The sequence below is a fragment of the Musa acuminata genome, chromosome BXJ1-6 (genome assembly GCF_036884655.1).
Source record: "Musa acuminata AAA Group cultivar baxijiao chromosome BXJ1-6, Cavendish_Baxijiao_AAA, whole genome shotgun sequence".
In the NCBI taxonomy this organism is placed as follows: Eukaryota; Viridiplantae; Streptophyta; class Magnoliopsida; order Zingiberales; family Musaceae; genus Musa; species Musa acuminata.
In genome coordinates this window covers 17,054,237-17,079,846 of record NC_088332.1, presented here as the reverse complement: position 1 = coordinate 17,079,846, position 25,610 = coordinate 17,054,237, and the positions used below count along the sequence as shown (strand labels likewise).

General features: G+C 37.6%; 1 protein-coding gene across 2 annotated transcripts; it reads left to right on the top strand.

Annotated features, from left to right (window-relative positions):
- The first annotated feature begins 892 nt into the window (after positions 1-892).
- On the top strand, positions 893-24,646 carry LOC103988560 (uncharacterized). 2 transcript variants are annotated; one of them, XM_009407126.3, is made up of 21 exons: positions 893-1,068; positions 1,627-1,731; positions 1,957-2,040; positions 3,356-6,616; positions 6,779-8,020; positions 8,181-9,413; positions 9,580-10,806; positions 10,980-11,090; positions 11,163-12,212; positions 12,379-13,611; positions 13,779-13,889; positions 13,962-15,011; positions 15,178-16,410; positions 16,576-17,808; positions 18,289-18,954; positions 19,113-20,345; positions 20,513-20,752; positions 20,854-21,012; positions 22,844-23,002; positions 23,801-23,947; positions 24,024-24,646. In XM_009407126.3, exons 3-21 carry the CDS (start codon positions 1,972-1,974, stop codon positions 24,279-24,281), a joined length of 15,915 nt encoding a protein of 5,304 aa, XP_009405401.2. In that variant the 5' UTR covers positions 893-1,068; positions 1,627-1,731; positions 1,957-1,971; the 3' UTR covers positions 24,282-24,646. The 2 variants fall into 2 exon arrangements, with proteins under 2 accessions (XP_009405401.2, XP_009405400.2); XM_009407125.3 differs by having other exon boundaries at positions 893-1,731.
- Positions 24,647-25,610: the final 964 nt, after the last annotated feature.

Genomic DNA, 25,610 nt, shown 5'->3' with positions numbered 1-25,610 from the left:
CTTAAATACATTAACATGTTTGTGTGGACATAGGCGTTCACCTTTCATTCTACCGAAGGCAAGAGCGAAGCTTTATTGAAGATAAGAAAATAGAAGATAAAAAGCTTTATTGAAGAAGTGAAAAAGCTTAAATATATCAACATGTCCCTCTTCTATTTATACAAATTAAAAAGAAGAAGGATTTTCCTTAACAGAATAGAGGATTTTCCTCAACAGAATAGAGGATTTTCCTTAACAGAATCTTAGAGAGATTTCGTTGAGGAAAAGATCATCAGAAAACCACTGACCTCTAATGGTTCTATATCAGGAATGAACATGGAAGATCAAGCTCATTCTCTTCAAAACATTACAAACTCCCCCCATAATATTATTGCATGTGTCGATCAAATAATAATAATAATAATAATAAGTAATCGAGTTTTGATGAATATTCCTCGTTTGATTAAGAAACCACATCAGTTTTTAAAAATAATTTATTTTCTGTGTTCTTCTTTTTGTTTTGATTTATGCAATAAAATAATTGTATGAAAGAAAAAAATACATAGGAGGGTATTTTCGCCATGGGACTGGAAATCAACCGTCGTTCATGTCATGTAATCCCGCCCGGGCCGCACGACCAATTACGAGGGTATCTTCGTAATTTTGTGCTACTAAGAACAAATCCGATCTGATCGCAACGTGACGGCGGTAGTAACGACACCCGGTGGTACGACGGAGGAGTCCACTCTATTCCGAGCTCGATCCCGGTGGTAACCGAACCGGGTGGCGGTGGAGAGTCACCGAACTCGCCCGGGTCCCAGTGGGCTCCTTTTTTGCTGCTCTCTGACAAAGATTCCCTCTCCACTCCCCCTCCCAAAGAAACCTCTCTCTCTCGCTCTCTCTCTAAACATGAAAGAAGGCCCTCTGAAGCCGCTCACTCTTCGTCGGATCACTTGGAAGTCTAATTGGGACTTTGCTTATTCAAATTCAGCATCGGTTTTCTTTGGGATTGACCGCTTGCTTTCTTGATCTTCGTACCTCGTCGCGATAACTAGTTGTGATGCTTTGTTTTGCTCTCTCTAAGATCAGGTTTGTGAGGGTATAATCGTAGTAAAGATTGAATCTCCTTGGGGTTTCCATGTCTCGGTAACCTTCTGGTTTGGATCTTTGATCTAAGTGATTTTTGTTGCCCGTTTTCTAATTCTTAATCGATCTTAGCTGCGGTTTAGAGAGTTTTTGTTCTATGATATCATCTGGAAGATTTTCCGAGGTTAGATTAAATTTACTTCAAATTTCTTTACAAAAGGTATAATTTTTGTTCTGGAATGTCCTGATTCGTGCTCGCAGTAGCACACAATATACCCTGTTTTTTTGTTGCTTTTCCCCCGTAAATACTCTAAAAAGCAGAGTTTTTTTTTTTTTTTGAAGTTTAAACTTTTATTTAGCGAAAATTATAGTTTAATCTTCTTTTCTTGAATACTCCCCATGGAAGTATGCATACAATCAAGCAACCAGACAGTTGGAATAGTTGTCTAATCTCCTGGGGCGGTGATACTATTCGATCTCTACACTCTTTACATTGGTGAAGCCTTAAACTATGGATAAGCTTGAATTCTTGGAGCCTAACTCTGTTAAATTTTTCTGCAGCACGTTGAAATTCCCATTGACGGGTTCCAGCGAATGGCATGCAGAAATCTGATGATTTTGATTGTTCCCTTATTGGATTAAAATTGGTCAAATATGAAACCGATGGTGGGTAGTTAAGAAATTTCATTTAAGTTATTTTTTGCGTAATCCTGCCAATTTCATGCATTGAGGGTTCGACAGGTCATTTTCTTTGGTCAAAAGTACTGCTTCCATCAAGTATGAGTTCTTGTTTCTAAGTATATGTGCATGCATAAGCTTTTTGGTGAGAGATTGTTGTGAGGCATAGCTATTTAATCTTGTTTAACATGTTCAAAGGACATTTACTTACAGGGACTTCTAAGATAAATGGCTGAAGAATTGCAAGGAAGTTCAGGCTACATTGAGGTGAAGCTATCCGAAGAGGCTAATATAGATGTAACTATTTCCACCTCATAACTTTTTTTGTTTCTGTATACCTTTAATTCGTGTATATGTTGCTGCAATAACGCACATCAAACTTTTTGGTCCTGGAAATGTTTGCTAAAATATTACAATTCTGTGACTGTCTTCTGTTTTTATGCAATATCAAATTTGGTCACTGGATGCATGAAACTCTGAATCATATGGTTGTTTCTAGAAAGTAGAAACTTAAGCATGTTTTGGATTGATCATTAGCCTACATGCACCATGCATTAGTTAGTAGTCAGATTTGACAAGAGATAATGATGTAAAAGCTTTATCAAACCTATAAATTATAGACTACAAATGCAATTTTAGGCAACTGTCGATCCTAGATTAACAAAGCATGTATGCATATATTTTTACACAGACACACAAAGATATTATATATATAGTGCATATTTGGTTTTATCTAGATTTATCAACTGTTGTTTGCCTAAATGAATGAGGCCATATAGATTTAACCATTACCTGATATCAGAACATGAAACTCCCTAGAGTCCATTTTTTTGTAAATTACATGTTTGCTGATTCAATAACAAGGGCATATTAACTAAATTAGTGTCATTAGCTAAACGAATTTCTGGTAGTATGTTCATTGCAATGTCAAAGTTCTTTCTCGCCTGTGTTAAGATGGTTTTGTGATTAATAACTGATGCTGAACTTAAATTCTTCCTGGTACTTCTCTTTTTTCCAACCTCATCTGTACTAGGGCTTTTAATACGGCAGCTAAAGTAACCGATATCCAATATCTGTGGCTGCATATTATATGGCTCCAATGTTTTCTTTGAAACTTCATCAGCTTTGACTCCTCAGGCTAAAATGATCACTAGTTCATAAGCCTTATCCTTCTGACAATTGTGTTGGAGCTGACAAGAAAGTAATACGGGATGCATATTATGTATGCAAACCCAACTTTCTGTCTTTTGTTTCTGTTTCCAGGAAGTAGTTCTGAACACTTCAATAATCTTTTAATCTTTCACAATATCTTGATGATAGCAACCAAAGCCAAATAAACTTTCATTTTAACATTCAAATGAGTCCAGAATAGATGATCTGGTTATTTCTGTGCTTTTGGATATGCTACGCATGATTATGATTCACAATTTCCACAACACCTTGAGGTCCAAGTAACATATATAAATACTAGGAAATGCCATCCATCAAGCAAATCAGGAATTTTGAACATGACTGATGCTGACACCAACCAAGTGGAAGTACCTAATAACCACTTGTTACTGTCCTCCAAGAAGACCTATTTTGCTATTTCTGACCATATTCTACATTGCAGGTAGCTGAGGACGAAAAACAGAGTCTAAGGAGTGACAGTACAGACTTACTGGGAAAAGAAGGAAAGAAAGAAGAGGAGGAGGAATCTGCATCAGATGGGGAATTTATAAAGGTAGAGAAGGAAATATTGGCAGATGTAGAAGAAAGATCTCACCTGCTCAACCCAATGGTGGAAGTGGAAGAAACCTCACATAATGCCAATCATAGATCGGACAGTTCAGAAGCACATGTTGATTCTATAAAAATGAAAGAGAAGAACAAAGAACTCGAGCTTCAACTTGAAACTGTCCTTGGAAAATTGAAAAGTTCAGAAGTTGAAAAAGCCTTGCTAATTTCTGAGTTTGATCTAGCAAATGACAAGCTAGAGAAAATGACCAAGCATTGTGAAGAACTTGAACTTGGCCATAAGTTGATGAAAAACCAGATATTAGAAGCTGAACAGATATATAATTTGCAGCTTGAATCCCTGGAGGAAGCACTAAAAGCTTCATATATAAAGGATAAGGAGCTTACAGATGCAAAGGAATCGTTCATTGAGTTGTCCACTGAGCTGGATAGCTCGAGGAAAAGGATGAAGGCTCTTGAAGAAGAGTTATTGTCCTCAGTCAGCAAAGTACATAAACTTGAAGAACTAAATAAGCACAGTAGTTTACAAGCAGAATCAGAATCAAAGAATGTTTTGGAGCTACAAATGATGTTGGATCTGGCACATGCAAATGCAAAGGAGATGGAAGGTCAAGTCAATGACCTACAAATGGAGTTGAAAGAACTCCATAATGAGAATGCAGAGAAACAGCATGTTGAAGAAGCACTTCAAAGTACTTTATTAGAGCTTTCAATATCTCAGGAGAAGTTGGAAATATCAGAATCACAAGTAGCTAAACTGGAGCAAGAACTTGCTTCTAAAGATCATTTCATATGTGGACTGTCTGAAGAACTAAATCTGTATAAGGTTTCTCAGGAGCAATTGAGAGCAGATGTCGCTGAATTAGAAAATATGCTGTCTACTTCAAGAGAGGATCTCGAAACAAAGCTTGTGAATTTGCAGGAATTGGAACTGAAGCTCCAAGAACAGGTAAAGGAAAGGGAAGCAGATGAAGCTTGCTTTAAGAACCAAGAAGTGCAGATATCTAGTTTACAAAATGATTTGTCTGAGTTGACCAGAGAGAAGGCAACTCTAGAGAGCACTGTGACAGATCTTAACACGAAGTTGTTGGAAAATGAGGAAACACATAGCCAGTTGGAGATGAAGATAAATCTAGCTGATCAGGATTTAAAGAAAACAGACTCACTTCTCTCACAAGCACTGTCATATAAAGAAGAGTTAAATAAAAAAATGGAACTGCTTGAGCAGCTCTATCATGAATCAAGAATAACTGCAGAAGTTAGTGCCAAAAGAAACCTTGAGTTAGAGGGTTTGGTCCAGTCATCAAATGCAGCCGAAGAGAGTATCAGAAAACAGCTGAAAGAAAGTGAGATGAAATTGGCATCCTCTGAGAAGAAGAATATGGAGCTCGAGCAACAAATAAATCTTGCAGAGATAAAAAGGCTTGATGCAGAGAGTGAAATAAACAAACTCAATGAGAAAATAATGGAACTCACTGCAGATAATGCACTATCGAGAAGTTGTCTGGAAAGTTTTGAAGATAGGGTTGGCCAATTGGAATCTTCCTTGAGTCAGTCATCTTTGAGGAACTCAGAGCTTGAGAAAGAGCTCAATGATCTTCTCATAAAGTGTGCAGAACATGAGGAACGAGCTACTGCAACACATCTCCGCAGTATAGAGCTGGAAGACATGATTCATTCATCTCATTCCAGGGCTGAAGATTCTAAAAAGAGAGCAGGAGAATTGGAACTACTGTTGGAAGCTACTAATTCTCGGACAAAGGAACTTGAGCAACTACTAAGCACTATCGAGGAAAAACATAGAGATGTTGAGGCTCTATCAAAGCAATCCAGCAGCAAGGTTTCTGGGCTTGTTACCGAACTTGAAGCTACACATCAAGCTGCAAATGACAAGGAGAGGGAGTTGACAGATATCCTGTATGTAGTTGTAGAAGATAGAAAGAAATTTGAAGACTTGTCAAATAATCAGGAGAAGAAACTTTATGAATCTGAAAATGAAATTCAGATCTTGAAAAATGAGTTGAAATATTTAAAAGAAAAAGTAGCCAGTGTTCAGGAAGATCTTGAGGCTTCAAGTGATCGAGAGAGGGAACTACTTGAGATTCTCAAATATGATGGAGAACAGTTGGAACATCACAGCAAGGCTCTAGAGGAGCTTACTGCAAAAAATTTGGAGTTGAATTCATTAAATGAATCTTTAATCAAAGATTCACAGTTGAAACTCCAGGAAGCAGCTGCAAGCATCAAGCAAAAGGAGATGGAAGCTAAAGAATTGCTTGAGAAGTTAAACTTTCTTGAAGAACAATTGATATCTTACAAAGACGATGCAGTTGAAGCTACTGAAAATGTTGCTTTACTAAAGGTGGAGTTGGGGGAAAATGCAATTAAACTGGTTTCTCTTGAGAACAATGTTGAGGAGCTTAATCGAAAGGTCTCAGAAGCTAATCTAAGAACTCAACAGAAGTTCGCTGAAAATGAGTTGCTATCTATGGAGAACTCAAAACTCAGGGAGGAGCTGGAAGCTCACCAGCAAAAAGTCAATGAGCTAGATGAGTTCTCAAAATCCATTCATGCTGAGAAGGAGGCTACTGTTGAGAAACTCATTTCTCATGCAAGCACCATAACAGAATTAACTGATGAACGGTCAAAATGCTTGGAGATCCAATTTGCAACTGAATCTCGACTTAAAGAAAATGAAACCCAGCTGCAGGAAGCTATTGAGAAATACAAGCAGAGAGATTTGGAAGCCAGAGACCAGTATGAGAAGCTTCTTGCATTTGAAACTCATTTGAGGACTTATGAAGAACAGGTTAGTGAGTCAGCTGTTATCACATCAACTCAGAAGCACAAACTGGAAGAAGCACATTTCAAATTACAAGATATGGAAGGACTAGTTGAGAAATTGGAAAGCAAGTTGGATCAATTAAAAACTGAGAATGAAGGTTTAGCCAGACATAACCTGAGTCTGACTGAGGAGCTTGCAACTTATGAGACAAAAATGAACGAGTTGCATGTAGCATTTGATGCAGCTGTTGCAAAGAAAGAGGATATATCCATGGAGCTTCATTCTTTTAAGAAAGAAACAGAAGATCTCCTGCAACTGCTTAACTCTGATAAAGAGAAACTCCAGTCACAGGTCAGTACATACATAGTTTCTATCTCTCTATCATATGCATACGTATGTGCTTCAAATTCTATGATGCATATAAATAGCTACGATATCTTGTATTGCATATTTGTATAACAAAGCTTCTCTGGAAAAGGATTTTGTTATCTAAAACAGGAAGTTATATTGCAGATAACCTCTGTTATGGAAGAAAACAACATGCTTAACGAAATGTACCAAAATGCAAGGAGACAACTTGAAGCAACTATAGTCCAATTGGAAGAAAAATTAAGTGATCAGATGGCAAGAGAATTATCTCTTAATTCTATTATAGAAAATCTTAAAGAAGAGTTGTCTGAAAAATCACTTATGCAACCACGAATTTTAGAACTTGAAGAAAAGCTTAGAGATGCTGAAGAACAGTTGGAACATCATGGAAAGGCTGTGGAGGAAATTACTGCAACAAACAGGAATTTGAAGTCAATAAATGAATCTTTAGTCAAGGATTCAGAGTTGAGGCTCCAGGAAGCAGCAGAGAGCTTCAAGCAAAAGGATTCTGAAGCTAAAGAATTGCTTGAGAAGTTAAAATCTCTTGAAGAAAATTTGGTATTTTATGAGGAACAGTTGGTTGAAGCTTCTGAAAATGTTGCCTCACTTAAGGCAGAGTTGGGCACAAACACAATGAAACTGGTTTATCTCGAAAACAATCTTGAGGAGCTTAAGCAAAAGCTCTCAGAAGCTAATCTAAGATGTGAACAGACACTTTCTGAAAATGAGTTGTTGGCTTCATCAAACTCAAAGCTCATGGAGGAGTTGGAAGCACATCAGCACAAAGTCGATGAGCTTAACAAGTTGTTGACATCCATCTCTGCAGAGAAAGAAGCCACTGTTGAGCAACTTGCCTCTCATGCTAGTACCATAGCGAGTTTGACAGATGAACATTCAAGAGGCTTAGAGCTCCAATTTGCAACTGAATCTCGCCTTAAAGAAAATGAAGCCCAGCTCCATGAAGCTATTGAGAAACACAAGCAACGAGATTTGCAAGTAGGAGACCTCTATGAGAATCTTCTTGCACTTGAAACTCAGTTGCGAACTTATGAAGAACAGGCTAGTGAGTCAGCTGTTGTTGAAGCAACTCAGAAGGGCAAATTGGAAGAGGCACATTTTAAACTACAGGAACTGGAAGGGCTTGTAGAGCAATTGAAAAGAAAGTCAGACCAATCTAAAATTGAGAATGAAGATTTATCAAGAAATAACCTGAGTCTCACTGAGAAGCTTGCAATGTATGAGACAAAGATGAATGAGTTGCAAGTAGCACTTGATGCAGCTGTTACAGAGAAAGAGGATATATTCATGCAGCTTCATTCTTCTAAAAAGGAAATGGAAGATAACATGCAACTGCTTATATCTGATAAAGAAAAATTCCAGTCACAGGTTAGTCAATACACAATCTTTATTGTATAAATGTAATGTGGTTCCTGAAATTTTGCTAATGCCAATAAATTGCAAGTTAGGAGAATAAATTCTTGTGTTTGTATAACAAAGTATCTTTTCTGAAAGGAATTTGTTATCTAAGATGGAAGCAATATTGCAGATGATCTCTATCATGGAAGAGAACAACATGCTCAAAGATATGCATGAAAATTCCAGGAAAGATCTTGAAGCAAGGTTAGCCCAATTGGAAGAAAAGCTAAGTGAACAGAAGGCAAGGGGATTCTCTCTTGATTTTCTTGTGGAAGGACTTAAAGCAGAGTTATCTGAAAAATCTCTTATGCAATTACAACTGGAGCAAAAGCTTCAATATGCTGATGAACAATTGGAACATCACAGTAAGGCTGTGGAGGAACTTACAACAAGAAACTTAGAGCTAAATTCATTAAATAAAACTTTTGTCAAGGATTCAGAGTTGAAACTTGAGCAAGCAGCTGCAATCTTCATGCTAAAGGAGTCTGAATCTATAGAATTGCTTGAGAAGTTCAAATCTTGTGAAGAACAATTGTCATTTTATAAAGAACAGGCAGTTGGAGCTGCTGAAAATGTTGCCTCACTTAAGGAAGAGTTGGGAGCAAATGCAATGAAACAAGTTTCTCTTGAAAACAACATTGAGGAGCTTAAGCAAAGGGTCTCAGAAGCTAATCTAAGATGTGAACAGACACTTTCTGAAAATGAGTTGTTGATTACATCAAACTCAACACTCAGAGAGGAGTTGGAGACTAATCAGCACAAGGTCAATGGGCTTAATGAGTTGTTGAAATCCATCCATGCAGAGAAGGAGGCTGCTGTTGAGCAGCTTGCCTCTCATGCAAGAACCATAGCAAAATTGACCGATGAACATTCAAGTGGCTTGGAGCTACAGTTTTCAACTGAATCTCGTCTTAAGGAAAATGAAGCCCAGTTGCATGAAGCTATTGAGAAAAACAAGCAGAAAGATTTGGAAGCCAGAGACCAGTATGAGAAGCTGCTTTCACTTGAAACTCAGTTGAGAACTTATGAAGAACAGGCTAGTGAGTCAGCAGTTGTTGCAGCAACTCAGAAGGGAAAACTTGAAGAGGCACATTTCAGATTACAGGAACTGGAAGGGTTTGTAGAGCAATTAAAACACAAGTCGGATCAATTCAAAATGGACAATGAAGATTTGTTAAAAGATAACCTGAGTCTCACTGAGAAGCTTGTGATGTATGAAACAAATATGAATGAGTTACAAGAAGCACTTGATGCAGCTGTTACAGAGAAAGATGATATATTCATGCAGCTTCATTCTTCTAAGAAAGAAATAGAGGATCTCATGCAATTCCACGTCTCTGATAAAGAGAAACTCCAGTCACAGGTTAGTAAATGAACAATTCTAACTTGTATGTGAAACATGGGTCTTAAAGTTCAATGTTGCCAATAAATTGCATGGTAGGAGCTTGACTTCATGTATGTTACATTCATATAACAAATTAAATAATTATTTTCAGAAATTTTTATTGAAATTGGAGGTACTGTTGCAGATAACCTCTGTCATGGAAGAGCACAACACATGCAATGAGATGTACCAAAATGCCAGGAAAGAGCTCAAAGCTGCTATAGCCCAATTAGAAGAAAAACTAAGTGAACAGAAGGCAAGGGAATTATCTTTTGATTCTCTTGTTGAAAGTCTTAAAGCAGAGTTGTCTGAGAAATCTACTATGCAATCAGAACTGGAGCAAAGGCTTAAATATGCTGGAGAACAATTGGAACATCACAGAGAGGCTGTGGAGGAACTTACGGCCAGAAACTTCGAGCTAAATTCATTAAATGAAACTTTAGTCAAGAATTCAGAATTGAAACTCGAGGAAGCAGCTACAAGCTTCATGCAAAAGGAATCTGAAGTTAAACGGTTGCTGGAGATGTTGAAATCTCTTGAAGAACAATTGGCATTTTATAAAGAACAGGCAGTTGGAGCTGCTGAAAATGTTGCCTCACTTAAGACACAGTTGGAGGCGAGCACAATGAAACTGGTTTCTCTTGAAAATAATGTTGAGGAGCTTAAGCAAAAGGTCTCGGAATCTAATTTAACATGTGAACAGACACTTTCTGAAAATGAATTGCTGGCTACATCAAATTCAAAGCTCAGGGAGGAGTTGGAAGATCATCAACACAAAGTGAACGACTTCAATGAATTGTTAAAATCCATCCATGCAGAGAAGGAGGCTGCTGTTGAGCAACTCGCTTCTCATGCAAGCACCATAGCTAAATTGACTGATGAACATTCAAGAGGCTTGGAGCTACAGCATGCAGCTGAATCTCGCATAGAAGAAAATGAAGCGCAACTTTATGAAGCTATTGAAAAACACAAGAAGAAAGATCTGGAAGCCAGAAACCTGTACGAGAAGCTGCTTTCACTTGAAACTCAGTTGAGAAATGATGAACAGGCTAGTGAGCCAGATGTTGCAGCAACTCAGAAGGGCATATTGGAAGAGGCACATTTCAAATTACAGGAAGTGGAAGGGCTTGTAGAGCAATTAAACAGCAAGTTGGATCAGTTCAAAATTGAAAATGAAGATTTATCAAAAGATAATGTGAGTCTCACTGAGATGCTTGCAATTTATGAGTCAAAATTGAATATGGTACAAGTAGCACTTGATACAGCTGTTAGAGAGAAAGAGGATATAATCATGCAGCTTCATTCTTCTCGGAAAGAATTGGAGGATATCATTCAATCCCATATCAATGATAAAGAGAAACTCCAGTCACAGGTTAGTAAATACATAATCTCTATCTTATACATGTAACTTGGGTCCTTGAACTGCTATGAGGCTGAAAACTGCAAGGTAGGAGTCCAATTTCCTGTGTTTCACATTTGTAGAAACAATTAAAAAAGCTATTTTGGAGAAAGGAACTTGCTATCTAAAATGGAAGTATATTGCAGGTAACCTCTCTCATGGAAGAGAACAACATGCACAACGAAATGCACCAAAATGTAAGGAAAGAACTTGAAGCTGCTATAGCCCAATTGGACGAAAGACTAAGCGAAAATAAGGCAAGTAAATTCTCTCTTGATTCTCTTGTAGAAAGTCTTAAAGCTGAGTTGTCTGAGAAATCTCCTATGCAGTCTGAACTGGAACAAAGGCTTAGACATGCTGGAGAACAGGTGGAACTTCATAGAAAGGACGTGGAGGAATTTGCAGCAAGAAACTTGGAGTTAAATTCATTAAATGAATCTTTAATCAAGGATTCAGAGTTAAAACTTGAGCAAGCTGCTGCAAGCATCTTGCAAAAGGAGTCTGAAACTAAGGAATTGCTTGACAAATTAAAATATCTCGAGGACCAATCAACATTTTATAAAGAACAGGCAGTTGAAGCTACTGAAAATGTCACCTCACTTAAGGCAGAGTTGGGAACAAATGCGTTGATATTGGTTTCTCTTGAAAACAATGTTCAAGAGCTTAAGCAAAAGGTCTCGGAAGCTAACCTGAAAGGTGAACAAACACTTGCTGAAAATGAGTTGTTGGCTACATCAAACTCGAAGCTCTTGGAAGAGTTGGAGGCACATCAAGACAAAGTGAATGAGCTCGAGGAGTTATTGAAATCCATCCATGCAGAGAAGGAGGCTGCTGATAAGAAACTTGCCTCTCATGCGAGCACCATAGCTAAGTTGACTGATGAACATTCACAAGGCTTGGAGCTCCAGTATACAACTGAACTTTGCCTCAAAGAAAATGAAGAACAGCTGCATGAAGCTATTGAGAAACACAAGAAGCGAGATTTGGAAGCCAGAGACCTTTACGAGAAGCTGCTTGCACTTGAATCTCAGTTAAAAACTTGTGAAGAACAGGCTAGTGAGTCAGATATTCTCACAGCCACTCAGAAGAGCAAACTGGAAGAGGCACATTTCAAACTACAGGAACATGAAGGGCTTATTGAGCAACTGCAAAGCAGTTTGGCTCAATTCAAAACTGAGAACGAAGATTTATCAAGAGATAACCTGAGTCTAACCGAGGAGCTTGCAACATATGAGACAAAAATGAACCTGTTACAAGCTGCACTCCATGAAGCTACTGCAGAGAAAGAGGATACACTCATGCAGCTTCATTCTTCTACGAAACAATTGGAGGATATGATGCAATTACATATGTCTGATAAAGAGAAACTCCAGTTACAGGTAAGTAAATACAGAATCTCTATCTTAATCTTGTAACTTGGAACTTCAAATTCTATGATGCCTATAAATTGCAAGGCAGGACCATGATTCCCTGCATTTCACATACAATTTAAACAAATTATTTGGGAAATGGAATTTGTTATCTAAAATAGAAATAATGTTGCAGATAACCTCTGTCATGGAAGAGAACAACATGCACAAAGGAATGCACCACAATGCAAGGAAAGAACTCGAAGCTGCTATAGCCCAATTGGAAGAAAAACTGAGTGAACAGAAGGCAAGGGAATTTTCTTTCGATTCTCTTGTGGAAAGTCTTAAAGCAGAGTTGTCTGAGAAGTCTCTTATGCAGTCTGATATGGAGAAAAAGCTTATACATGCTGGAGAACAGTTGGAACATCACAGAAATGCTGTGGAGGAACTGACAGCAAGAAATTCAGAGTTAAATTCATTAAATGAATCTTTAATCAAGGATTCAGAGTTGAAACTTGAGCAAGCAGCTGCAAACATCTTGCAAAAGGACTTTGAAGTGAAGGAATTGCTTGAGAAGATCAAATCTCTTGAAGAGCAGTCGTCATTTTATAAAGAACAGGCAATTGAAGCTAATGAAAATGTCAACTCACTTAAGGCAGAGTTGGGAGCAAATGCAAAGACACTGGTTTCTCTTGAAAACAATTATGAGGAGCTTAAGCAACATATCTCAGAAGCTAATCTGAAACATGAACAGACACTTGCAGAAAATGAATTGTTGGCTACATCAAACTCAAATCATAGGGAAGAGTTGGAAGCTCATCAGCAAAAAGTCATTGAGCTTAATGAGTTCTTGAAATCCATCCATACAGAGAAGGAGGCTGCTGTTGAGCAACTAGCCTCTCATGCCACCACCATAGCAAAGTTGACTGAAGAACATTCACGCGGCTTGGAACTCCAGTTTGCAACTGAATTTCGCCTCAAGGAGAATGAAACCCAACTGCATGAGGCTATTGAGAAACACAAGCAGCGAGATTTTGAAGCCAAAGACCTGTATGAGAAGCTGCTTGCACTTGAATCTCAGTTGAAAAGTTATGAAGAACAGGCTAGTGAGTCAGCTATTGTTGCAGCAACTCAAAAGAGTAAACTGGATGAGGCACATTGCAAACTACAGGAACATGAAGGCCTTGTTGAGCACCTGTATAGCAGGTTGGCTCAATTTAAAACTGAGAATGAAGATTTATCAAGGGATAACGTTAGTCTTAGTGAGAAGCTTGCAACGTATGAGACAAAATTGAACGAGTTACAAGTAGAGTTTGATACAGCTATAATAGAGAAAGAGGATATAATTATGCGGCTTCATTCTTCCAATAAAGAATTGGAAGATATCATGCAATCACACATGTCTGATAAAGAGAAACTCCAGTTACAGGTAAGTAAATACTGAAGCTCTGTCTTAATTGTGTTACTTGGAATCTTAAAATTGCCAATAAATTGCAAGGTAGGAGCACAATTCTCTGCATTTCACATATGTAGAACAAATTAAACAAATTATTTTGGAAATTGGAATTGTTATCTAAAATAGAAATAATATTGCAGATAAATTTTGTCATGGAAGAGAACAATATGCACGACAAAATGCACCAAAATGCAAGGAAAGAACTCGAAGCTACTATAGCCCAATTGGAAGAAAAACTAAGCGAACAGAAGGCAAGGGAATTTTCCTTTTATTCTCTCGTGGAAAGTCTTAACGTAGAGTTATCTGATAAATCTCTTATGCAGTCTGATCTGGAACAAAAGCTTAGACATGCTGAAGAACAGTTGGAACATCACAGACAAGCTGTGGAGGAACTTGCGGCAAGAAACATGGAGTTAAGTTCATTAAATGAATCTTTAATCAAGGATTCAGAATTGAAACTTGAGCTAGCAGCTGCAAACATCTTGCAAAAGGAGTCTGAAGTTAAGGAATTGCTTGAGAAGCTAAAATCTCTTGAAGAGCAGTCGTCATTTTATAAAGAACAGGCAATTGAAGCTACTGAAACTGTCACCTCACTTAAGGCGGAGTTGGGAGTGAATGCAAAGACATTGGTTTCTCTTGAAAACAAAGTTGAGGAGCTTAAGCAACACATCTCGGAAGCTAATCTGAAACATGAACAGACACTTGCGGAAAATGAATTGTTGGCTACATCAAACTCAAAGCTTAGGGAGGAGTTGGAAGCTCATCAGCAAAAAGTCAGTGAGCTTAATGAGGTGTTGAAATCCATCCATACAGAGAAGGAGGCTGCTGTCGAGCAACTGGCCTCTCATGCCAGCACCATAGCGAAGTTGACTGAAGAACATTCACAAGGCTTGGAGCTCCAGTTTGCAACTGAATTTCTCCTCAAAGAAAATGAAGCCCAGCTACGTGAAGCTATTGAGAAACAAAAGCAGCGAGATTTGGAAGCCAGAGACCTGTACGAAAAGCAGCTTGCACTTGAATCTCAGTTAAAATCTTATGAAGAACAGGCTAGTGAGTCAGCTATTTTCGAAGCCACTCAGAAGAGTGAACTTGAAGAGGCACATTTCAAATTACAGGAACATGAAGGGCTTGTTCAGCAACTGAAAAGCACATTGGATCAATTCAAGACTGAGAATGAAGATTTATCACGAGAAAACCTGAGTCTCACCGTGGAGTTTGCAACATTAAAGACAAAAATGAATGAGTTGCAAGTGGCACTTGAAGCATCCGTCGCAGCAAAAGAGAATATATTCCTTCAGCTTCATTCTTCAAAGAAAGAAATGGAGGATCTCATGCAACTGCTCATCTCTGATAAAGAGAAACTCCAGTTACAGGTTAGTCATTAATAATATTCATTTTTCTACATGTAAGATGGGTCCTTCAAATTCTAGGATGCCAATAAATTGCGAAATAGGAGCATGACCTTTTGTATTTCACATTTGTATAGCAAATTATTTTGGGTAAAGGAATTTGTTATCTAAAACAGAAGTAATGTTGCAGATAACCTCTATCATGGCAGAAAGCAACATGCGCAACGAGATGCATAATGATGCAAGGAAAGAACTGGAAGAAACTATAGTCCAATTGACACAAAATCTAAGCGAACAGAAGGCAAGGGAATTCACTCTTGATTCCCTTGTGGAAAGTCTTAAATCAGATTTGTCTGAGAAATCTCTTATGCAATCAGAATTGGAGCAAAAGCTTAGATATGCCGGAGAACAGTTGGAACATCACAAAGAGGCTGTGGATGAACTAACAACAAGAAATTTGGAGTTAAATTCATTGAATGAATCTTTGTTAAAGAATTCTGAGTTGAAACTTGAGCAGGCAGCCAAAAGCATCATGCAAAAGGAGTCTAAAGCTAAAGAATTGCTTAACAAGTTAAAATCTCTTGAAGAACAATCAGCATTTTATAAAGAACAGGCAGTTCAAGCTACTGAAAATGTAGCCTCACTAGAAGCGGAGTTGGGGGCAAATGCGATGGCATTGGTTTCACTTGAAAATAATGTTGAGGAGCTTAAGCAAAAGGTCTCAGAAGCTAATCTGAAAGGTGAACAGACGCGTGCTGAAAATGAATTGTTGGTAAGGTCAAACTCAATGCTCAGCGAGGAGTTGAAATCTCATCAGCACAAAGTTAATGAGCTTGAGGAGTTATTGAAATTCATCCAAGCAGAAAAGGAGGCTGCTGTCGAGCAACTCGTTTCTCATGCAAACACTATAGCACAATTGACTGATGAACATTCAAGAGGCTTGGAGCTCCAGTTAGCAACTGAATATCGCCTTAAAGAAAATGAAGCCCAGCTGCATGAAGCTATTGACAAACACAAGCAAATAGATTTTGAAGCTAGAGACCTATCCGAGAAGCTTCTTGCACTTGAATCTCAGTTAAATGCTTATGAAGAACAGGCCATTGAGTCAGCTGTCATTGCAACAACTCACAAGGGCAAACTGGAAGAGGCACATTTCAAATTACAGGAACTGGAAGGGCTTGTTCAGCAACTGGAAAGCAAGTTGGATCAATTCAAAACTGAGAATGATTTTTTATCAAGGGATAACCTGAGTCTCACTGAGGAGCTTGCAACATATAAGACAAAAATAAATGAGTTAAAAGTAGCACATGAAGCAGCTGTTACTGACAAAGAGGATATATTCGTTCAGCTTCATTCTTCAAAGAAAGAAATGGACGATCACATGCAACTTCTTCTCTCTGATAAAGAGAAACTCCAGTCACAGGTTAGTAAATTACAATCTACATCTTCTACATGTAACATGGATCCTTTAAATTCTGTGATGCCCATAAATTACAAAATAGACGCATGATTTCTTGTATTTTCCATTTGTATAACAAAATGTTTTAGGAAAGGAATTTCTTTATCTAAAACAGAAGTAATACTGCAGATAACCTCTGTCATGGAAGAGAACAACTTGCACAATGAAATGCACCAAAATGCAAGGAAAGAACTCAAAGAAACCATAGCCCAATTGGAAGAAAAAATAAGCGAACAGATGGAAAGGGAAAGCTCTCTTGATTCTCTTGTTGAAATTCTTAAATCAGAGTTGTCTACAAAATCTCTGATGCAATCAGAACTGGAACAAAAGTTTAGATATGCTGGAGAACAGTTGGAACATTACAAAAAGGCTGTGGAGGAACTTATGACAAGAAACTTGGAGTTAAATTCATTAAATGAATCTTTATTTAAGGATTCTGAATTAAAACTTGAGCAAGCAGATGCATGCATCATACAGAAGGAGTCTGAAGCTAACGAATTGCTTGAGAAGTTAAGATCTGTTGAAGAACAATCAGCATTTTATAGAGAACAGGCAGTCAAAGCTACTGAAAATGTAGCCTCACTTAAGGCAGAGTTGGGGGTGAATGTGATGAAACTGATTTCTCTTGAAAACATTGTTGAGGAGCTTAAACAAAAGGTCTCTGAAGCTAATCTGAAAGGTGAACAGACATTTGCTGAAAATGAATTATTGGCAACATCAAACTCAAAGCTCAGGGAGGAGTTGGAATCTCATCAGAACAAACTTAATGAGCTTAAGGAGTTTCTGGAATTCATCCATGCAGAGAAGGAGTTTGCTGTGGAGCAACTCGCCTCTCATGCAAGCACCATAGCACAAATGAGTGATGAACATTCAAGAGACTTGGAGCTTCAGTTAGCAACTGAATGTAGCCTTAAAGAAAATGAAGCCCAGCTGCATGAAGTTATTGAGAAACACAAGCAGAGAGATCTAGAAGCCAGGGACCTGTATGAGAAGCTGCTTGCACTTGAAACTCAGTTGAGAGCTTATGAAGAACAGGCTAGTGAGTCAGCTGTTGTAGCAGCAACTCAAAAGGGTAAACTAGAAGAGGCACATTTCAAATTACAAGAACTGGAAGGGCTTGTAGAGCAACTAAAAAGCCAGTTGGATCAATTCAAAATTAAGAATGAAGATTTATTAAGAGATAACCTAAGTCTCTCTGAGAACCTTGCAATGTATGCGATGAATATGAATGAGTTGCAAGTAGCACTTGATGCAGCTGTTACACAGAAAGAGGATATATTCATGCAGCTTTGTTCTTCCAAGAAAGAAATGGAGGAGCTCATGCAATTACATAGCTCTGATAAAGAGAAACTCCAGTCACAGGTTTGTAAATACACAATCTCTATCAACGTTTGCAATATTGTCTGGTATGGTTTGGTACAAGGGTAATTATCGGTCCAATAAACACGTGTACTAGACTAAACCAGGCGATTCAAGCCTGGCATAAGGCATACTGCCTGCTATGGCCTTATACTGCTCAATTTTGGGCCTGCACGTTGTAGGACTTGTACTGGGCAATAACTTTTTTCTTTTGTTTTCAGTCTTTTTTCAGACTTTCTTTACAAAACTTGATATGTACCGGCATGTAGCTTGAACCTGTACCAGTCTGGGCGAAGACTGGTACAATGCAATATCCGAAATTAAAATCCTTGATCTCTATCTTATGCATTTAACAGAAGTCCATAAAATTCTAAATGTCGATAATTTACAAGATAGAAGCATGATTACTTGTATTTCAGATTTGACATAACAAATTGCCTTGTGAAAACAAACTTGTTATCTAAAGCAGAAGTAATATTGCAGATAACTTCTGTAATGGTAGAGAACAACATGTGCAATGAGATGTACCATAACACTAGGAAAGAACTGGAAGCTACTTTAGCCCAATTCCAAGAACAACTAAGTGAACAGAAGACAAGGGAATCCTCTCTTGTTTCTCTTGTAGAAAGTCTTAAAGCAGAGTTGTCTGGGAAATCTCTTATGCAATCAGAACTGGAGCAAAATCTTAGATATGCTGGAGAACAGTTGGAACATCACAGAAATGCTTTGGAGAAACTTACGACAAGAAACTTGGAGCAACTTAGGCAAGCAGACGCAACCATCATGCAAAAGGAGTCTGAAGCTGAAGAATTGCTTGAGAAGTTAAAATCTGCCGAAGAACAATTGGCAAGTCAGAAGGGAAAACTGGAAGAGGCACATTCCAAATTACAGGAACTGGAAGGGCTTGTAGAGCAATTGAAAAGCATGTCAGATCAATTCAAAACTGAGAATGAAGATTTATCAAGAGATAATCTCAGTCTCACTGAGGAGCTTGCAACAAATAAGACAAGAATGAACGGGTTGCAACTAGCACTTGATGCAACTGTCACAGAGAAAGAGGATATATTCATGCAGCTTCATTCTTCTCAGAAAAACATGGAAGATCTCATGCAACTGCGTATCTCTGATAAAGAGAAACTTCAGTCGCAGGTTAGTAAATATACCATGCCTATCTTACACTTGTAATATTGTTCCTTAAAATTCTATGATGCCGATAAATTTCAACGTTTTACATGATTCTCTGTGATTCACATTTGAACAAATTATTTTGGGAAAAGGAATTTCTTATCTAAGATGTAATATGACAGATAACCTCCGTCATGGAAGAGAACAAAAAATGCAACAAAATGCACCAAAATTCAAGGAAGGAACTCGAAGCTACTGTATCCAAATTGGAAGAAAAACTAAGTGAACAGAAAGCAAGGGAATTCTCTCTTGATTCTCTAGCAGAAAGTCTTAAAGCAGAGTTGTCTGAGAAATCTCTTATGCAATCTGAACTGGAGCAAAAGCTTAGATACGCTGAAGAGCAGTTGGGACATCACAGAAAGGCCGTGGAGGAACTTACTGCAAGAAACTTGGAGTTAAATTCATTAAATGAATCTTTAATCAAGGATGCGGAATTAAAACTTGAGCAAGTAGCTGCAAGCATCTTGCAAAAGGAGTCTGAAACTAAGGAGTTGCTTGAGAAGTTAAAATCTCTCGAGGAACAATCAACATTTTACAAAGAACAGTCAGTTGAAGCTACTCAAACTGTCACCTTACTTGAAGCAGAATTGGGAGCAAATGCATTAACACTTGTTTCTCTTGAAAACAACATTCAGGAGCTTAAGCAAAAGTTCTCAGAAGCTAGTCTGAAAGGTGAACAAACACTTTCTGAAAATGAGTTGTTGGCTACATCAAACTTAGAGCTCAGGGAAGAGTTGGAAGCTCATCAGCATAAAGTCAATGAGCTTAATGAGGTGTTGAAATCTATCCATGCAGAGAAGGAGGCTGTTAATGAGCAACTTGCCTCTCATGCAAGCATCATAGCGAAGTTGACTGATGAACATTCACAAGGCCTGGAGCTCTTGTTTGCAACTGAAGTTTGCCTCAAAGAAAATGAGGCCCAGCTGCATGAAGCTATTGAGAAACACAAGCAGCGAGATTTAGAAGACAGAGACTTGAATGAGAAGCTGTTTGCACTTGAATATCAGTTAAAAAATTACGAAGAACAGGCTAGTGAGTTGGCTATTGTTGCAGCAACTCAGAAGAGCAACCTGGAAGAGGCACATTTTAAATTACAAGAATATGAAGGGCTTGTTGAGCAACTGTATTGCAGGTTGGCTCAATTTAAAACTGAGAATGAAGATTTATCAAGAGATACCCTAAGTCTCACTGAGGACCTTGCAACATATGAGACAAAAATGAACAAGTTCCAAGAAGCACTTGATGAAGCTACTGCAGAGAAAGAGGATATATTCATGCAGCTTCATTCTTCTATGAAAGAAATGGATGATGTCAAGCAACTGCTTATCTCTGACAAAGACAAACTCCAGTCACAGGTTAATAAATAAATTTTCTCTATCATATACATGTAAAATTAGGTATTTAAAATTCTATTATGTAGGTAAATTGTGTGTTAATAGCATGATTTCCTGTGTTTAACATTTATATTCCAAAGCATCTGGGAAATGTACTTTACTGTCTCAAACCAGAAGTGATATTGCAGATAACCTCTGTCATGGAAGAGAACATCATGCTCCATGAGATGTACCAAAATATGAGGAGAGAACTTGAAACAACAGTTCAATTGAAAGAAGAACCCACCGAAGAGAAGGCAAGAGAATTCCCTCTCAACTCCCTTGTTGGAAATCTTGAGGCAGAGTTGGCTGAGAAATCTCTTATGCAAGCACGAATTTCTGAACTTGAACACAAGCTGTTACTAGCTGAGAAAACTTATATCCAAGAGGTGCTTTTATGAACTCTGTTTCCATTTTAAAAAATAGTTCGCAACACTTAAGCATTCGGGTAGTGATGCTTGATATCTTGCTTGCAATTTTATCTGCTCAGATTGAAAGCTTGGTATCAGCTGCTGCTGAGAAGGAGGCAGTACTGACTGCTAAACTAAAGGATCACATGAGCTTGCTTCAAGAACGAGATTCCTTAGATCAACAATTAAAGGAAATCTTAAAGGAACTTGATTTGGCACAAAGAACCATAACAGAACAGGTAAATCTTTGACTGTAGAGTCAACTTCAATGGCTGTTTTTTCATTTGTAGTACGCTCTTTACATGTACCAAACAGTCATAGCATCTTTAACTTTTCCTGGTAGTTTAATTATGTAATATAGCTCTTAATGAGTGATATTTTATTTTGTGTCTCTCACTGAACTCTTAACTGCTTGTTAGAAATGCCTATCTCACTATGAAGGCTGGATTACAGCATTTTATGTCATTGACTGTCCCAGGCTAAGGTGCAAGTGTTTCACTTGATGAACAGCATAAGATTAGAATATATAAAATCATTCTATGAAAGTTCTGAGTAGGTAAGCAACTATACTGGAAATAGAATAGAAATTTGAAAATGGATAGAATGAGTTTGGTTCAACTACATGGTGATTAAACCAAGGTTTGCAGCATTTAAATTGGTTTCTAGATTGTCTAGCATGTAAGACACAGAAATTTTATTAAAAACAAATGTAAAGCTGTAAACTAAAGAAAAAAATTTGAAATGAAAGTATCAAAAAATCAAAATATGTAGTCTGAAGGTCACTGCAAAGTGAACAAAAGATTAACACATCTATAAATGATTTTGTCCATAATATTCTAATATCACAAAACTAAACAGTATGAATTGAAGGTGGAGATATTTCTGAGTTGGTTCTCACATTGAAGTTTCCATTTCGGAATTGGATGAACTAGCTGATGTAGATCAACTTTGACTAAAATCATCTGATTTTAGATGGTCCAGGTTAATCTAACTACAGATTGGTAGATATAAACTGGAAGGTTGCTTTTCAGCCAGCTAACTTGACAAAAATGAACCAAACTTGACTGATCTTTGATGGACATATGGTGAAAGTTGCTGATGACCAAGAACTAGGTAGAATCCCAACCAAATCCCAAAAAATAATGCATTTAAATAATGAAAAGGAAGGAACTCCAGTCAATACAGCTTGGACTTTTTTTCCAAATAAGATGAACTAAATAGTGGCTTTCTAGCAATTGGTAGTATGGTTCATGTTGTCGTATACATAGATAGAGACTAAAATATCTTTGCAGGTCATCTTATTCAGTCAAAATTTAAGAGTATTGGCCATTTATATTGAGATGTATCTCTTGTGAATCATGACCTCTTTTTCTGCGTATCACTGCAAAACTCCATGGATACTTCTATCATACCTGCTTAAATAGGTATATGTATACTGTAGGTTTTCTTTAGAATTATCTTGCCACTATTGCTCCTTATCCTTGAGTGTAAACCTGAAACCCGAAATAAATAATATACTGAAGGATTAAGAGGTAAAGATATGACATGATATCATAAATGAAACTTTGAGGTGGCTATTTGGTCAAAGCTTCATGAATATGAACAAGTGATGTTTAAGGAGCTTGGAAGTTACTGATCTTAAACAAAAATCACCCACCAACTGATTAAGAAGCAAGTCATGGCAATCAGGCGTAAGGTTTTCTTGGAAGTTATTAGTTAGCGCCCTTAGTCTGTATATATTGATGGAACTGGTTCATGGCATGGGGTCAATATAGCAACATGTAGAATAAAAGTAACAGACATTCAGTAAATAAAATAATAAGAATGATTTTTGGAAATGAGTTCTTTGTTACAAGAAAAGAAAATCTTGCATACCTAAGGTGGAAAAAATCTCACTCAACCGTTACCCTTGGGTCAAAGACATCACTTGTAACCTAATGATGACATGATATCTGATTTATTAGTTTATTATGTGTTGTAGGGTTTCCTTTGTTATTATTAATCATCAGTTTATGTATGCACTTGATTGTCAATAGTGATTTCTTCTTACTGATATATAATTTTCAACAGAAAGAATTGATATCCACAAAGGAATTCGAAATGCAAGCTTCCATGAAGCAGACCCTTGATGCATTATGGTCTAAGAATCAGGATGCAGCACTTCTAGAGAAACAGGTTGAGGAGCTTAAGCAGAGATTGCAAGAAGCCAAAACCCAAAATAAAGAGAAGGTTGGTCTTTTGCATCTTTTCCAAGCCAATATCAAGCGAATTCATAAAGAGTATAGATATTGATCTTCAAGTCTTTTGCCAGTCACATTGTACATGAGGCAATTCTTCTATTAAATTACACAGGAAAACAGCATAGTATATTTTGAGGATTCCATGATAGAATTATTTGTTCATATTTTTCTTTAATAATCTGGTATATGCTTCCTTCATCACTATTTTAGCACTCCGACATATATTAATCTTATAAACATAAAAGTTAACTAAAAATGGAAATTTTCTTAATATTAAATATGAAAAACTACCCTATGTCGAGGTGCTTCAATGAAGAAAAACTTATGAAGCACAACTCATTCATGGGCCCATGGAAAGTACTTATCGATGAGGATTTTTGTGCTGGGTGGCCCTATCGGGTTAGCAATACGGGACAAGTAGCCATGCCACCACTCCCATCTACGGGCAATGGACATGTGGCCATTCATGCGACAGGCACAATACAACATAGTTGATGTATGTCTCACACAGAATGTACCAGCACAGCCAAGCTCCCATGATATGGCAAAGAAAGCCTTGCTTTAAATTGCTTTTTACAAGGTACATAATGTAGAAATGGTCCACAAAATCCTATTTACTGTTGGTCTTTGTCCTCTGTTCAACTTGTCTTATTTCATTGAAGAACCAAGTGTAAGATTATTATTACAACTGGAAATCTGATAAGCTTTTGATCTGCTTCCCATATCATCTTGATATTCCATGCATCATACTTGAGCATTCTGTATGTGCCTTGTTTGGAAATTGCAGGTTATAGAACAAAGCAAAAAACTTACACTTGTCAATGTGGAACTCCATGAAATGAGACTTAAACTGAGCAAAACTACTCAGATGGAAAGGAAAATTGCAGAGCTTGAGAATGCATTGCTGTTGGCCTACGCAACAAGCGGACAAGAGGTAAGTTTGATAGATCAAGTTCTATGTCTCATGATGGCCAGGAACACTAAACAATTGTCATTTAATGTTTCTGCAGGTTAAGAATGAAACCTCGCATGCTGAATTGAAGGATGCAATAGAGGTGTTTTCAAGAGATTGTGGACTGGACACTTCAACACTCTTAAAGAGAAAGATCAAGATAAGTGACAGGGTGCACCAGGACACAAGAACTACTGATGCAGATCCAAATGTGCATGATGACACAGAACCTTTGGTAGCTATGGCCTTGAAGTTCATCTTGGGAGTATCCTTGGTATCAATGATCGTCGGCATTATTTTAGGGAAGCGATATTAGCATTGTTTGTAAAATTTTTTTTTGCTCTTTGTTGTATATAAGTTCATTTGTCTTTTGCAACTGACGATGGAAGATTCGATTGATGAAGTAGCGGCACCGGCATGGCTCTTGAAGTTGGTTGGTTGGGGAACTTGATTCAAGAAATCATTCCCTGGATTTTGATTATTTTGTTACAAGTTTGTCTTGTGGTTGGGGGTAGATTTTGATTGACTTTGGGACAGGAATATGTTTTTGTTACATTCCTGCCCTCCAGCAGCATGCAGTAGGGAACTGCATGCAACATGCCTTTTTGTGTATTTGAGCTTGTAGATTGTTTCTTGTAAACAAGCAGTTGTTTTTCTACAATACCTTGTGCTATTTGTCTATTCTGAAAAGTGATATTTCAATGATTCAAGCAACAACGTCTAACATTGTTGCAGTTGGTCAATGCAACTTCTTGGGCAGTAGTGCCCTTCTTTAATCTTTAAAGCATAAAGACAACAACAACACAAATGCCATGGGAGATGAGAACCTATTCATGAATGCTTAATCGATGTATTGTAAGATGTAAAGTTGTTTTATCTTCCTCTATTATCCTAAACATTGGACATGGAAACAAATGCTCACAAAACATGAAGGCAAACAGAGAGTAATGATGAACTGAAACAAAGAGACAGAGAGAGAGAGAGAGAGAGAGAGAGAGAGAGAGAGAGAGAGACAGAGACAGAGAGATGCAAACATGTGAGAAATCTAAATCTAAACGGAGATTGACCAACTCGTGCCTTTGTTGAGATTTCTCTGTATCAAAGTGGAGTAGCTTCATTTAATAAATTTAAAATAAAAATAAATATTTTTTTAATAAAAAAATATAAATTTATCATGTAAACTGCATCAGTACAAAGGGAACTCATCAATAGCACCAAAAATGATTCAATGGGCCACTCCCCTCTAAAAAAGAAAGTAAAGGAAGATCTAATTAATCTTGCATATAGCAACAACAGCTCCCAAACACACAAAAACAAATAAGAAACCAATCGAGGGCAGCTCTAAAATATATTTTTCTCATTTGTCATGATAATAGATATACCTAATTAACATATTTTTGATACTTGAATTGATTATAATTAACCTTCCAAAGTCTCCATCGACCGGCAATGGTGACCCTATCAAACACGAAATGAAAAAGCACAAAAGAAGTAAAGTATTTGGGCTCGGAGTGATCAATCTCTGTCGTGTTGATTGGTGGAATGGTCATTGACACAGTTGGCCTTTGCTCCGCGTGGCTCCAACGTCAGCATGTTGAGGTCAACCATTGTGGATACTGAGACAAAGCCTTCCTCAAGAGAACCA